The sequence below is a fragment of the Protomyctophum parallelum genome (genome assembly GCF_964188405.1).
Source record: "Protomyctophum parallelum genome assembly, chromosome: 11".
In the NCBI taxonomy this organism is placed as follows: domain Eukaryota; kingdom Metazoa; phylum Chordata; class Actinopteri; order Myctophiformes; family Myctophidae; genus Protomyctophum; species Protomyctophum parallelum.
The window spans coordinates 26,246,207-26,261,134 of NC_139707.1; the positions used below are offsets into that span (position 1 = coordinate 26,246,207).

General features: G+C 42.7%; 1 protein-coding gene across 2 annotated transcripts in view; it reads left to right on the forward strand.

Annotated features, from left to right (window-relative positions):
• LOC310866741 (receptor activity-modifying protein 1) overlaps positions 1 to 9,539 on the forward strand; it is a gene marked incomplete at its 3' end in the record, with an annotated part of 53,690 nt that extends 44,151 nt beyond the window's left edge. For both annotated transcript variants that reach the window (XM_083776462.1, XM_083776463.1), the window contains exon 3: positions 9,284 to 9,539. In XM_083776462.1, coding sequence (XP_083632588.1) covers positions 9,284 to 9,539 — 256 coding nt within the window. The remainder of the gene's footprint in view (positions 1 to 9,283) is intronic.
• Positions 9,540 to 14,928: the final 5,389 nt, after the last annotated feature.

Below are 14,928 nucleotides of genomic sequence, written 5' to 3' on the forward strand. Positions count from 1 at the left end.
GTGACATTTCCAAATACAGTTCTTATATGAGGCGGCCTAAAATCCTCCTATGGGGATTACAATGCAATTAAAAATTACATGAACCCGCGCCCTCTACCGATATTGATTATTATATATTGATGTGCTCTATAGCAGCAGTGAAACAAACAAATGTGTTTAGATCAGAATTTAACTGCAGAAATGACATCGTACAGTATTACATTACCAATCTCTGGAGACGGACATGCTGGTTGGTTCCCAGAATTTTCAAATGCTTCCACCTAACAGTTTTTACCAAAATGATTAGAAAATGAAGCCCTCCCACTTCGCCTGTGCGATCACGTAAATAAGTCCTATTGGTAACCTAGTTACTCAAAGCACATGCACAAGCTGATAAGCCGAAATGGAAATTCAAAACTATATTTTAAATGTTCATGAATATGTTTTCCAGTCCTAAGAGCAGATCAGTTCTCAACTTTTACCTTTTGTTGAACAGATAGTCTGGCTTGAGAGAATGCTACATCATCACAGTCATCAAGTACTCAGTAGGCCTACTCACTTCATATACTGAGCGCAATACTGTAACACCTCAGTAGTCCATACTCATCAAAATATGATATAATAATATAACACAATTAGATAACCTCATAACCATATACGTTTAGAAAATACTAATGCATAAGGTAAACAATGGATCCATGGAGTTTTTTACCACAAAAAGCACCAGGAAGTCAGGAGTGCGAAGAAGAGTCAGCTCAGGCCCAAAACAAAGATCCGCCTGGGAGCACGGCACCACAAGAAACAACTCAACACTAACTCCTTCATTTGTCCTGAATCCTGAATTGATATCGTTGCCAACCATATTTTTAGGATTATGTTGGAAATAGTTGAAAGTTGCAACTATAGTGGCATCACAAATCATTGCCTTGGGCTTGAGAGTAAACGGCCCCCTCCTCTTTTGAAGATATTTTTATCCTCAATTCTCTCTTGGTTTTGCCAACAGCGTGACAACATTGTACAAATAAACCACACTACAGTATGACTCATGAATCATGATGGCTTCATCATGTGGCTCAGAGCTCCCTTTCTGAGGTATAGCATAAGCGTTCCCTCTCCCCCCCCCCCCACCCCCCCCCCACACACACACACACACACACAACACCACCACCAATCCCCTCAAGCAATTATTGTTATTGTGCCGTGCCTCGCTGTGCCTTGCCCTCTCCCATCATCATATTGCAGCTAACACTCCAGTGCCCGCGTGAGTAGAAAATTACAGTTGCAATTTGAATTTATTGAAGGGACGAGTCTCGTTGCTTCTGCGATCGACTCAGCTCAATACTTTGTGTTGTTGCACCTGGAGTATACACAGTGTTCCTTCAACATGATGCTGTCTCTCTTGTCCACTGGCATCCTGTTCCTCCATTAGTCTTTTCAGACGGGAAGCGACTCACTAGTAATTCATTTTCAATGAGAGGCGTGCGTTTATTTTGGACGTGCGGAGAAGTTGAGGGGCGACAATGTAAGAGTATTTACATGGGCGCTCGTACATGTGCTCGTTTCGTGCACACGCCGTGCGACTGCCTAGTCCTGGATTGTTGATTATTTTTTTTTGCCCCTCTTGAGCAGACCTGAATTAGACCTGTCGTTGATCCAGACGACAATGTCTGTGTCACACACTCTCCGTCTAAAAAGGCCTTTAGGCTGTCGGCATGGAGACTGAGAGCTGTTATCACTATGCACCCAGGACAGGCCTCGATATATCACAGGGGCTTTGCCATAAGTCCAGCTCTTTGATGTGGAGTGCCTAAAGGGTTATTCAAAGATTAATTTCAGTGGCCACTGGTGTCACGCTCACACACTGAAAATAGACAACCTACTGTATAAGCTCACGAGCTTCACTCTCTCAAGTTGTGGGCTTTTAGATTGGCCATTTTCAGTGTGTAACCAAGTACAAATCAGGCAAGAGGGACAACACTGGGTCGATGTCTTCATCTTGGGTCAGTGCCAGCTAGGGTTCTGTATAAAGTGGCAATTTAATGTGCATGTTTGTGATGGGGGCGGCTGTGTGCACACGAGTGGAACGGCGTGTGTGCTCAAGACAAATTTGCCCCTCGGGGGGGACGGGGGGGGGCGAGGGGGGACTTATAAAGCTCATCTTATCTCACTTTCACAAAGTGCACACAGCAGCTGTATAGTATGTCTGCTAAAGACAGAAAGTTCCATTTCAATTATTCATTAAATCAGTTGGATGGTTGTGAGACAACAATCCTCGTGCCAAGAAAAAAAAAAAAAATCTCAATATTTTGAAGAAACCTCAATAGCTGAGTTGTTGGAGTCTGGAGTGAATAGGCGAAGGAGCCCAACATGTTCCCACTTTCTTTTTTTCTTGAATTTAGTTAAATATTTGTACGTCTTTTTTTCCCACTTTATAAATACAAAAAGATACAATTATGATCAATTTCTAATGGATAAAGCCTTGGAAAAAACACTATAATTCTGTCTTCGGATACTGTGTTGTATGATGTGTCACAATGTTTCTACTGTATGTGACTCATTTGTATGCATGCGTCTGCAATCTGCATGTGTACGTATATCATCCACTTTCTCAAGCAATGACTCATACCCACCTGGCACCATATGACTAACTAATAAGATACACTGCCAGATTAGTTTGAACTGCTTTTGTCTCGATAGTCCCTACTGTACATTGCTCTGAAGATGGAAATGCGGGTCTGTCTGAATGAAAGACCCACAACAGAAATCCACCACAGACTAGTGGGCGGATTGGCATGGAATTTGCTGTGAATTTTCATACTCCCCAGAGGATGGACCCTTTTGATTTTGGTGACCCCATGGCCTTTCCTCTAGCACAGTGGTTTTCAACCCTTTTCATATCAAGGTCCATTATTTATTCGGTTTAGCCTCTCAGACCCAAACATTTTGTCCACAATTTCATGCTGTATACGATACGTAGATGTTGACACCATAGGAGAGATAACAGGCAAATGTTGATTAAAAAAAGGAGGATTGTGGAGGCTTCTTGTAAATTAAGTAATGCAGATGTTTAACAATAATGTAGAGTTCCAACGGATTGTGTGCCCCTGGTTTTGCCCTAGTGGGACTGATTGAGGGTAGCTACTGGGACGTAAGTCGGGACTTGATCACTCCCGGCTGGGTCGCCTGAGTGAGGGGTATGATGTTGAGAGACCCGAAACCCTGATGACCTTGGGATACATCACTGAGGATACGTCCCAGGTGCATCCATGCGATGTTTTTTGTTATATATAGAGAGAGAGAGAGAGAGAGAGAGAGAGAGAGAGAGAGACACAGAGAGAGAGACAGAGACAGAGACAGAGTAAAATAGAGTTAAAGATCCAGGGTCCATTGAGTGAGCTTCTCACTACACACTGGCTGACCTGGTCCAAGCAAGCAGACAGGAGGTAGACTGCATAATACTATCCACTTCCGGTATAAAAAGTCACGTTTAAAAAAGGTAATTATTTCAAAAAGCATTGAACATGTGAAAGAATATTCGGGCAAGTTTGCTAATAACACGCATGCATGCGCCTGCCCGCGCACATGCACACACACACACACACACACACACACACACACACACACACACACACACTCATGCACACTCATGCATCGTTGTCTTCATTTCACTCCATCACGGAGCTTGTAACGAGGCTAGCAGGCCAAACACAGGGCTTCCTGCCCAGGCCTGGCAATTTATTGAACCACCTATGCTCAAATTAATATGCTGATGGACAATGACGTGTGCGTATGTTTACGTGGTAGACGTGTAAAGAGAGCCGATGAGGACGGCAGTCTGTCCGTGCATGTGTGCGTGTTTGTTTGCTTGTTTGTTCATTCACTTATGCGTCATATATCTTTACCATTAGTGTATCTGTGTTGCAAGGCAACATTGTTTGCGTACTAGATGCCCAAGCCAGCTTAGTTTAGCTAATTTGAGTCTCCAGTAGGAGACTCAAATGTAGGTCAATTGAATCTCCTACAGCCTCCCATACACTACAGGAGTTTTGACAAGATTTTGGAAAGATTTTTAAAAGACTCCATTCTAAAAAATGGACCAAAAATAAATGGTGCATTTATATAGCGCCTTTATCCAAGGCGCTTTACAGATATTGTGCATTACATTCACCCCACACACATTCACACACCGATGCCGGAGGACACCATGCAAGGCTCCAACCTGCACATCGGGAGCAATTAGGGGTTCAGAGGGAGATTTACCCCTTTCTAATTATTTCTCTCCACAATCATAATTTGCACATATGCCCTTATGCAAGTGAGCTTTCCATTAGGTCACATGAGCCCAGGACTGAATAAACGCAATGAGCTTTGTAGCGTGGAAAACTAATTGCAGTTCCCTTTCCTGGACCTCAATGATGACTGATTATCATTATGGGCCTTGTGTTTTCACAGACCTCATAGTGTCCAACAGCAGCTTCATTCATTGTCTGGCTGCCACTCTGATTATAACTGAGATTTCCTTTTTGGAAATGTCTCATAAAAATGTATATTAACCTTATTAACCCAAGAAACTGTGGGAGCAAGCATAAACAAAAGAGACAGCTGCATGGGCTGAAAAAAAACTAAAAAACTAAATAAACAGAACAGACAACAGAACGAACCCTCACAAATAGCATTTTACTGTTAAGTGGGACTCAAACAGCCAAGAATCTTAGTGCAAAATATGGTGTAGTTCTCTGCTTTTTGAGTGGGTATGACCGCATGCACGGCACGCATGCACGCACGGCACACGCACACACTCACGCAGGTATGCTGTGTCCCTCACGCACACGCACACACACACACACACACACACACACACACACACACACACACACACACTGCATCGTTTAAAGTGTACATTGTGAATACACAAACATATGCGTGTGGATTTAACCATGCACCCACGCACACTCAGAAACAAGACAAATTTGAAAAAGTGCCCCTCGGGGCACATGTATCCACCAGGGCAGGTCAGGTTGTGGCCTCCTGGTGGCGCTATAATAAGCCAATGTGAAAAGGCCAGGTTGTGGCCACCTGTTGGTGGCGCTATAACAGGCCAATGTGAAAAGGGTGGGAAATATTCCTCAGTCTAGTAGGACAGTCTGTGAAAGATTTCACGTAAATTGCACACTGCGTTCATGATATGAGGCTTTTTGTTCAAAACGGGCCAATCTTGCAAATTTTGAAAGCCAATGTTAGCCAATCAGGATGGAATATGAAATATCGGACAGATCCGTCTTGAACACATGACTATAGACATACTGTGTAACGATTTGCAGGATTTTTGGACAAAATATGGAGGAGTAATATAAAAAAATTTGTTTTACAAAAGTCGGCCTGCTATAACAGGCCGTTCTGGAAAATTTGGGGCAGAGGTTCATCGTTGGCATCCAGGGAGTGTGTGTGCAAAGTTTGGCATCGACCGGGTTAACGGTGCCGGAGATTCGCTACACACGGACGGAGTGCAAAACATGCTCTCTCCCCATGCCTTCGGCCTGGTGGAGACAATAAGAAAGTTAACTAAACAGTAGCCTGAAAAGTGGATAAGCAACATTACAGAGCCAGGAAGAGGGAGAGTGAGAATGTGATAAGTGAGAAAACATTTTGTCTGATGTGTGACAGCCTGGTATGTTTTCATAGGGAGGGATCTCCCAGCTCTCTCTCTCTCTCTCTGTGCTGCCAAAGAGGTGAACTATACCTGAGTCTGAGTGACAGAAAAAGTCTCGACAGGAAAGTTCAAACCAGTTAACCCGTTTCTGAGGTTGAAGGAGGGAATGCTCAAATGAATAGATTTATACACAACGGTTTGTAGATTTTTTTTCAGAAGTTGCTGAGTATTAATCTAAGATGACAGAAATCCAATTCCGTTTTGACTGGAGTTATGAGCTAAATAATGACCTTTATTCTGAGTTGCAGTTAGAGCAATTACACAGGAGGAAGTTGAGACATAAAAATCAAAGCAAAGAGAGTGGTTTATTTAATCTCTAAACAAATCAATGAGGTAAACCCTGTAAACAGTGACGAAGACTACGTGGGGGCGACGGGGATCGAGCCCCCATGATGAATTAGACCTGAATATGTACAGATGACTCAGTGCTGCAATCATGGCATTTAAACAAACACATGCTCTTATAATCTAAACACTGTGACACGTTTAAAGAGTGTTACAAATAAGTGTTTACTAGAACCTAAACCCTAAACGTGTGGGTTTAGGGGGGAAAGAAAAAAAATACTTTTTACTTTTTCCCCCGTTGTGGCGCGCGCGCGCGGGGGGGGGGGTTAGCGGGGGGAGGAGGGGCTTAAATATTAAGTTAAGATTATTTCACTTTTTAGTGTATCTTTTGAAATAGACCATATACGAGAGGATTGCTGGTTCAGTAGCCTCGGGGACTGCAGGCGTTTTGTTTTCAAAAGAAAAGAAAAATTGATGATTATTATTATTTTTGAGAGTTACATTGCAGAACAGAATTTGCCCCGGGTTAACTTTAATGTGTCTCAATACAAAACATTACTACTATTACATTTTTCACAATGGACGTAAGGAAGGCCAACGGAAACACCAACAATGCAAGACTATGCTGTTTCCCAAAAGGAAGAAAATCTGAGCTGCATTTGAATGTGGCCAAATACCAGTAGGCTATCACAATACTATAGACACAGATTTAGCATGTCACCATTCAGTTGCGCAACAGACAGAAGAGACTAAAACAAATTAATTTCACTAGTTCATTTTCATACATTATCAAATACCTGAGGAACTGCATTAGTACAGTATCAGATTAAAAGTAATATGACACCCCGAGTCCCCTAGGGTAGGTACCCTCACAAAAAAACATGCAGTAATTTGGTCTGCCTACTCAAAATCTGCTCATTCTATTCTCATTATTTTTTACAGCGCGCATGGACACACCCACCCGCACACACCCACACACCCACGCAAACGCCCTCACACTCGCATGCACGCACACACACACACACACACACACACACACACACACACACACACACACACACACACACACACACACACACACACACACACACACACTTTACTAAACAGTAACGAGTTGGTTAATTGCACCTAATCTGAACTCGTACTATGTCGCTCTGGATAACAATGTTGACTAATTGTCTTTCACAGTGAAACACTATTAAATCTGGATCAGTCTAGTAATTGGGATATTAGAGTCTCAACTCATTACACAGAACAAAGAATGACATAACAGAACAACAGAGCAACCCAATTATTTCTCAGATGGCTGGAGCAGTTGGATCTTGTGAGATACAGTATTCATTAACTACTAGACTGTTTATTATAGTCAGTGAATCCAGCAAATCAAACTTTCAAAGCGGTGTGCACTCCTCGTGTGTGTGTGTGTGTGTGTGTGTGTGTGTGTGTGTGTGTGTGTGTGTGTGTGTGTGTGTGTGTGTGTGTGTGTGTGTGTGTGTGTGTGTGTGTTACAGTACATGTGGGAAACCACCAGTTGTGGAAAGTACATGTACTTAAGTACTGTATTTCCAATTTCCAATACTTTTACTTCTACTCCACTACATTTCAAATACAATTCTCTTGGCATTTTGAAATCTTGTGCCAGAAATACACCTCGTGAGAAGGAAAGTACTAATCCAATCACATACATTTTCCCCTTAATTAGCCAAGACATGCTCCAGGCTGAAAATGGATCAGATCAGATTTTTTCTTTTCATTGTTTAAACAGGCTGGCTTGATTAACTGATAAGAACACATTATCTTATTTCAGCACATGGGTTAGAACTTAGATGCGCAATACCGTAGTTAACTGTTTAATAGGAATCAACAATTGGATGGCTCAACATTTTTTACAGCTTAATGCAGATAAAACAGAGATCCTATAGTCATGGACCCTGTATTCAGTATTGCCAACGTCATTCGGCTCTCCCTGGGCCCATTGGCAACTAACATAAATGATTCCGCCAAAAATCTGGGTGTCTTCTTTGATTACCGTATAAACTTTGAATCCTGCATGTAAAGAAGGTCACCAAGTCCTGTTTCTATCACCTACGTAACATTTCAAAAATCAAACCAATCCTTACTGTACTTCTCAAGACAGTAAGGATTGAGCAGAGTGTAAGTAATCAAACATAGGTATGGAGAATAACAAAAACAAATACAACAAATACATTAACTGCACTGGACTCTATAGCTGAATTCCAATACCCAGAATCTCGGCCACTCGCTCACTCACACTAAAGGTCACTCCAGCATGGCGATGTTACAGTGAAATTGGTGGATGATGGATGGAGCTCGCACACCACAGGTACACCAGTACACAGGTACACACAGGCACACCACAGGTACAAAAATACTTTCTTTATTGAGAAATCTGACGCGTTTCGATCTATATGATCTTCATCAGGTCATGTGAACATACACAAAGGTTTGTACTTTCATAGTAAGGGAGTGCCCCCATGCATTATCCAATCAAATCACCACATTTGGTGCCCCTCCTGTCACTACACGTCAACCCTAAGTGAGTAGGTGGGAACCCAGACATTTAAATTGAATCTGTTCACAAATGTTTCAGTGCACACCAATTAAAAACATTAAAAAAAAACACATTATATAAAAAACATAGACTTCTAAAGGTCCTCAATGTCATACAAGGGGAAGACCGCTGGGGATAAGGACCCTTCTTCAGTACTGCTGCTCATCAGACGTCAGGGACATACTGCATCATGAGAAACTTCAAATGTAGAATAACTGAGCTTGTCTTGTGCAATCGCTGTGTTCTGGAGCACTGGGCCCATTTCGATTCACTCCTTTGAAATCGGCACATGTAGGAATGTGTGGAAGTGACGCACTTGCAGACTCTGCAACTGGTCGTGAGGTCATGCACAGCCATGAAACGGAAACATCATGGACACAGCGTTGCAGTTTAATCATGCCTCTGTACGAGTTTGGGCTCTTAAAGCCAATAGCCCACTTTCTACACAGATGGAGTTGGATTATTCAGTGGTAGTGGTAGTTTAATATGTACCCTAAATCAGTGGTTAGCAAACTTTTCAGGTCGTATGACCAAGAAGAGAGATTAGATGAAAATGTTTCATCGGCACATCCCAAAAAATATATATACCGCCAAAAACCCACAAATGGGTCCATACCGCCAAAAACCCACAAATGGGTCCCAACCCAGTGTTTGTAAAACAGCGCCCTAGATCAATCAGCCAATCAGACATGGTGTGATATTTTAATGAACCATCTTCTCTCCATCCACCCCTCCAGGCCCTACAGTGAGCTGACCAACTGCACATACCTGGTGGCACTGAAGCTCGGCTGCTTCTGGCCCAACCGTCTGGTGGACGAGTTCTTCATCCGCCTCCACACGCACTACTTCCGCGACTGCTCCATGTCCGGCCGGCTCCTCAGGGACCCGCCCAACCGCATCCTGGGGCCCTTCATCGTGGTCCCCGTCCTGGTCACCCTCCTCATAACGGCACTGGTGGTGTGGAGGAGCAAGCGGAGCGAGGGCATGGTCTAGCGCATTAAAGACCTGAGGACCCCATTCTACGAATGTCTTCAAAATCAGGACAGTTTTCTGCAGAAAAAAAACAGTGTTTCTATATCAGTGGTTCTCAAACTATTTCATGTCAAGGAGCCCAAAAATGATATTTGGCCGCAGACACACATCTGAAAATACAGTATGATGTTCCAGGGACCGCCAATAAGCAGATATTTGAGTTAAAAACGTTTGCTGGGAAAGAATATTCAAAGATTTGCGCCACATTTTCACGATAAAAAAAAAAGAAGCAAATCTACAAGCTGGTAGCGCGGCACTTAATTGGTGCTATGAGTTTAAACTAAGGTGGTTAAAAGTTTAAACTAAGGTGGTTAAAAGCTAAGGTGACACAGATGCGTCCTCGGGTCTTAATGGGCTAGTGGAAGTGTGGTGAGGGAGGGAAGGGGTGGTCACTGGTCAGTGGGTGCTGGGAGAAAGGTGTGGCATGGCATCGCCAGATGAGTGGGGAGCCGAGGCGAGCGAGTCGAGTAACAGTGTAGCCATTTTTTATAAATATTGATATTTGTTGTGGTTCTTCAAAAGGTTTTTGGTTGTAGCCATCAAAAAACTAAAAAGTCACACCCGTGTGAAGTGAGGGGCGCTAATAAATTAAAGTCTAACTGATGTTGATTAGTTGATGTAATGGTGATGTAAAACAAACGGTGCAAACACAAACATTAAATTCTCTTTATTGTTAATGGCATTAAATGTTTGTGTTAGGGACCAGATGACGTAATTTTTCCCTTCATTGTCAATGGCGTTTTTAAAACAAACATTGAACTAAAAACAAACATTAAACCTGTATATAGGAGGGAAACTATTGTTTTTTGTCTTCTGAAGGTTTTTCAGTTGAGATTTTCTGGCTGCAGGCCTTTGTTTACTTTTGAAGGCATTTTTTAAGCTTTTGCCACACTGAAACTTGTGTCAATAGGCTTTTCATAGTACCTGTGACTTACTGTTCAGTGCCCAGATCTGATCTAGAGTCTGCCTATACTATATTCATTTCCACATACATGCAAACACAGAGACCGATTCTGTATGGTATCCACCAACCAAATAGACCCTTTACGGGTCCTTTTGGTTCCTCCCTCCCAACATTGTGTCTTTGGGGATGACACAGACTAAATTACAACCTGACTGCATATCCGGAGTCGTGGTCCAGCTACCGTACACCCTGACTGACCAGTGTAAGCGACGCAGGAACTGAATGAGGCAAACAATTTGGAGATTTTGTCTCGTGGAGATCATTACACACAGCTCCCAGTGTGCAGAGCCATTTTCAGGGAAACCACTTGAGAAAATCCATATAGTTGAAAACCAGTTTGTGCTTTGGATACTAACAAAACAACATCAACACTTCTGACACCTATTGCAGCTATGGAGCACCATGTGATGTTATAAAACATATCAGCTATAGTATATGGACTTGAGAATACATGAGTGACATTGGGAAACACAAACATGTGAATTGTAGAAGAGTTTATCTGTTGTAAAAAAAAAAACTATGAGTAAGCTTGTGTTCTTCATCCATACCCCTGGTAAAATAACTGGTCTTTGGAGTACTACATAGGGAGCATACAGTAACCAGTACAAGCCACAGTATAAAAAGTGACTCTAAAAATCTATTTTAACATACATACATTGATAAAGATACAGAATGTTAATGGAGGTTATATTATATATATATTTCTCTTGTGGACATCTCTTTCTATTGTGGATGTAGACAGTGACCGTGGGTTTGGTAAAGAATGTTTACGACATATTGTGCAGACACATGCCAATGCTGCCATATACTGTACGATGAAAGGGGTTTAGATTACGCATGGGTTTTGACTTTTGAGCATCCATCATGGCATATAAACATTAATGTACAGCAGATGAATTCATTGTAGAGTCTTCATTTTAGTTTTCGTCAACATTTTCCTTTGTTCATATTGGACTAGTGTTCATACAGTAATATAACTTTCCGGGCAGAGCGTTATTCTAAAATCATCGGCACCCCACACCAGGTTCAATCATCCCCCATCACAAGCATCACCTTCTCTGGCCAGGACATTCCACTCTCATCTGTCGTCACAAACCTGGGTGTTAAAATGGACCCCCACCTCAACTACGAGGCCCACATCAAACACCTCTGCAAAACATCATTTTTCCATCTCAAAAACATCGCCAAACTCCGTCCCACCCTCACTCTACCTGATGCTGAAAAGTTGGTCCACGCCTTTGTCTCCTCCAGGTTGGACTACTGCAACGCACTTCTCATCAGGATCCCTAGCAAGAGCCTTCAAAGGCTCCAATACATTCAGAACAGCGCTGCTAGGGTCCTGATGAGAGTGCGTAAACACGAGCACATCACACCCATCCTCCGCTCACTCCACTGGCTCCCCATCTCATTCCGGACTGAATACAAGATTTCCCTGCTAACCCACCAGTGCATCCACGGCAACGCCCCCCCCCCTACCTCAAGGAACTTGTCACCCTTCAATCCTCAACCCGCTCCCTCCGCTCCTCAAACACCAACCTCCTCAAACCCACAAAGACCAACCTACACACCATGGGTGACCGGGCTTTCTGCTCGGTCGCCCCCGAACTGTGGAACGCTCTCCCCGCCCACCTGAGAGCCCCACAGTCGGTAGACGCTTTTAAGAGAGGACTCAAAACTTTCCTTTTTACCAAAGCATTTTTATAGCCTTGCCCTTATGTTTTAATGTTCCTGTTCTTTTAGATGTTTTTAATGGTGTGTTGTTTCTTTTGCTTTTATTCACTGCTGTAGCACTTTGAGATTCTTGCGAATATAAAGTGCGTTATAAATAAAATCCATTATTATTATTATTATTAAAGGCAGCTTGTGGAGTGTTAGAGACCCAAAAGAGAGATTAGACGTTTGCTCGGCACCCAAACTAGTGAAAATACCAGATCTACAAGCACACAACGCGTAAAAATCCCCAAATTGGATTTTTACCCGAGTCGTGACCTACAAAAATTGGCCAGTGACCCACAAATGGGTCCCGGCTCACTGTTTGGGAAATAGTGCCATCGAAGGAAGATACAAGAAAGAAAAATGTCTTGAAGTTGACAAATTCACCTGAACAGTGAACAGTGAAAGTTTTACACAACCAAGCAAGGAAGGGGCTGCACAAGCCAGACAGCCAACACTTCAAAGATCATGCTCCCAATTTGGACTGGTGAAATGTTGTAAAGAGAGAGCACCGGCCCTCCGTTGGGGTCGACCTTCGACCCCGGCCCCCTCTCGCCTAACCTCGGTACACCGTCAGTCCCCCGATTAGGGCTTTCTACCCGTCTTCTAATCTGTCTCAGCAATGACTTACTGTAGTGAAAATCTACAGTCGTGATAACTGTCTCACACTTGTATGATGTGGGATTCCTCTACTGAACATCATATGAAGTATGCATATTATGTTTATTAAGAATGCCTAATAATACATTATAATACCATACACTTGACTCAGAGCCCAGAGACACTCACACCAATGAAGGCTTCTACTACACACTCCCTTTCTTTTGTTCTATCTCCCTTAACGGCCGCTCAGCCTATAGAGGGGCCCTTAATGTAATGATCCATAGTTTCCTTTCATGGCTGTTTACATTCGAGGGTCGCCGGTCCTCTCGAACGGAACAGTTTAACGTCATGCCCAGGACTAAAATATACACAAGACGGATGACATATATGGACACTTGTTTTTTACTTTGTGTAAGATCTGTTGTCTGCAGGCTGTGCGGACGTTAGTACCATGTAATTCTTTGTCTTGTCTGACCATTCACTCAAGGCCCTGGTGGGGCCCGGGAGTCGAAGGGTTAAACGAGAATAGCAGGGAATTCCAGGGAAAAGTGATATGAAAAAAACAGTATTTAATTCAGAAAAATGAGAGAGAGAGAAACAGAAAAGATATGCAGTTTAAAAAAAAGATAGCACACAAAGACTCAGTGTCTAACGAGTAAGGTAGAGAGAATACCAGTAGTTCTCTGTCAGCCAAAGAATCGCATCTGGGGTCTTTGCTGATAAGACTCTTGCATATATCAACTTAGAAAACATAGCGTCATAGAGCCGAGTGCACGAGCGAGCCCGCACGTGCATGAGCCTCTATCCTCAAGTTCTCTTTTGCCCGAGGGTAACCCCACGAGCAGTCGGCTCAGGCCAAGGCCATCTTGTTCAGTTTACTAGGGAAGCCACATAATATACTGTGTCTACAATAATATAGAAAGGTGAATGCATATGGTTATAACACTTACACATGACACAAGCACATTAATTAACCCTTCAACTGCCATACAACGATCAGATCACTGTATTATGGATAACATATAAAACACAAGTTATTTAATACAGTTGTAACAAATGGGGAAAATTGCATTTTAATGGTCAACACTATATAACGTGTCAAATCCTTTCAGCATCTTGTCCATTGTCACTAATGGCGGCCGTGGGCATTCAGATATGGCCCAGGGTTGTAGTATACTGGCTGGGCCGGTAGCGGCAGAGAGGGAAAGGCCTCGGGGTCCTGGGTATGCGTCAGGCCGAAATGGCCCGTCCGGTCCGTACCTCTCCGCTTCGAAGTGGTAGCATGGGGAACCCAGTGGTTCTCATTTTGGAATTAAACAGTTTTTTGTTTTTCATTTTTACATTTTAAGTTTTTTTGCTCTGTTTCCGGTAGTAAACAAAACAAAGCATCACACATATTTGACTTCGTCGTCTTTTCTAGTAATTTACAGTATATTATTTGAACGTTTATCCAGTTGCCAATCAACATCCCTGTTGCTCGAAGGCAATGTTGCAACGGCATTACTTAAAACAGATTTTCTAGTGTACCAATGGTGTTCTATTGACTGTGACTGCCAGTGTTTTATGTATTTAGTTTTGACTGTTTCTTTCATGATGTCTTTGAGAGTTGGCCTTGTTTCATTGACCTGCACAAACTCCCGCAGTCATCAAGAACACACTTTAAAAAAAAAACATACCGTACTCACAAATACTGTATCTCATTGTGTTTGTTGCCAAACGCTGCTGAAATAGTCAAAGTCAAGGTTTAATAAGAAACGTCTAATTTGCTGTTAGATTGACTTGAATTGACGATATTCGATGTTCGGCGAAAATATCGACGGTGCAACCGTATCAATGCACCGGGGCCCCCAGGGAGGAAGAAGATCGAAGTCTAAACAATTAGAGAATGTAGAAGAATTGTTATTTTGATCAACGTTTGGCTGTTATCTCTCCTATGGTACCAAGATCAATTCAAATTGAATTGTGGACAAAATCTTATCCAACAAGCTGAGTATAGGCTCTGTGGAGGCCAGACTATGACATCAGTACATCACTCATCTATGGCTATAAACAGTATAAGACTGTGGTTGT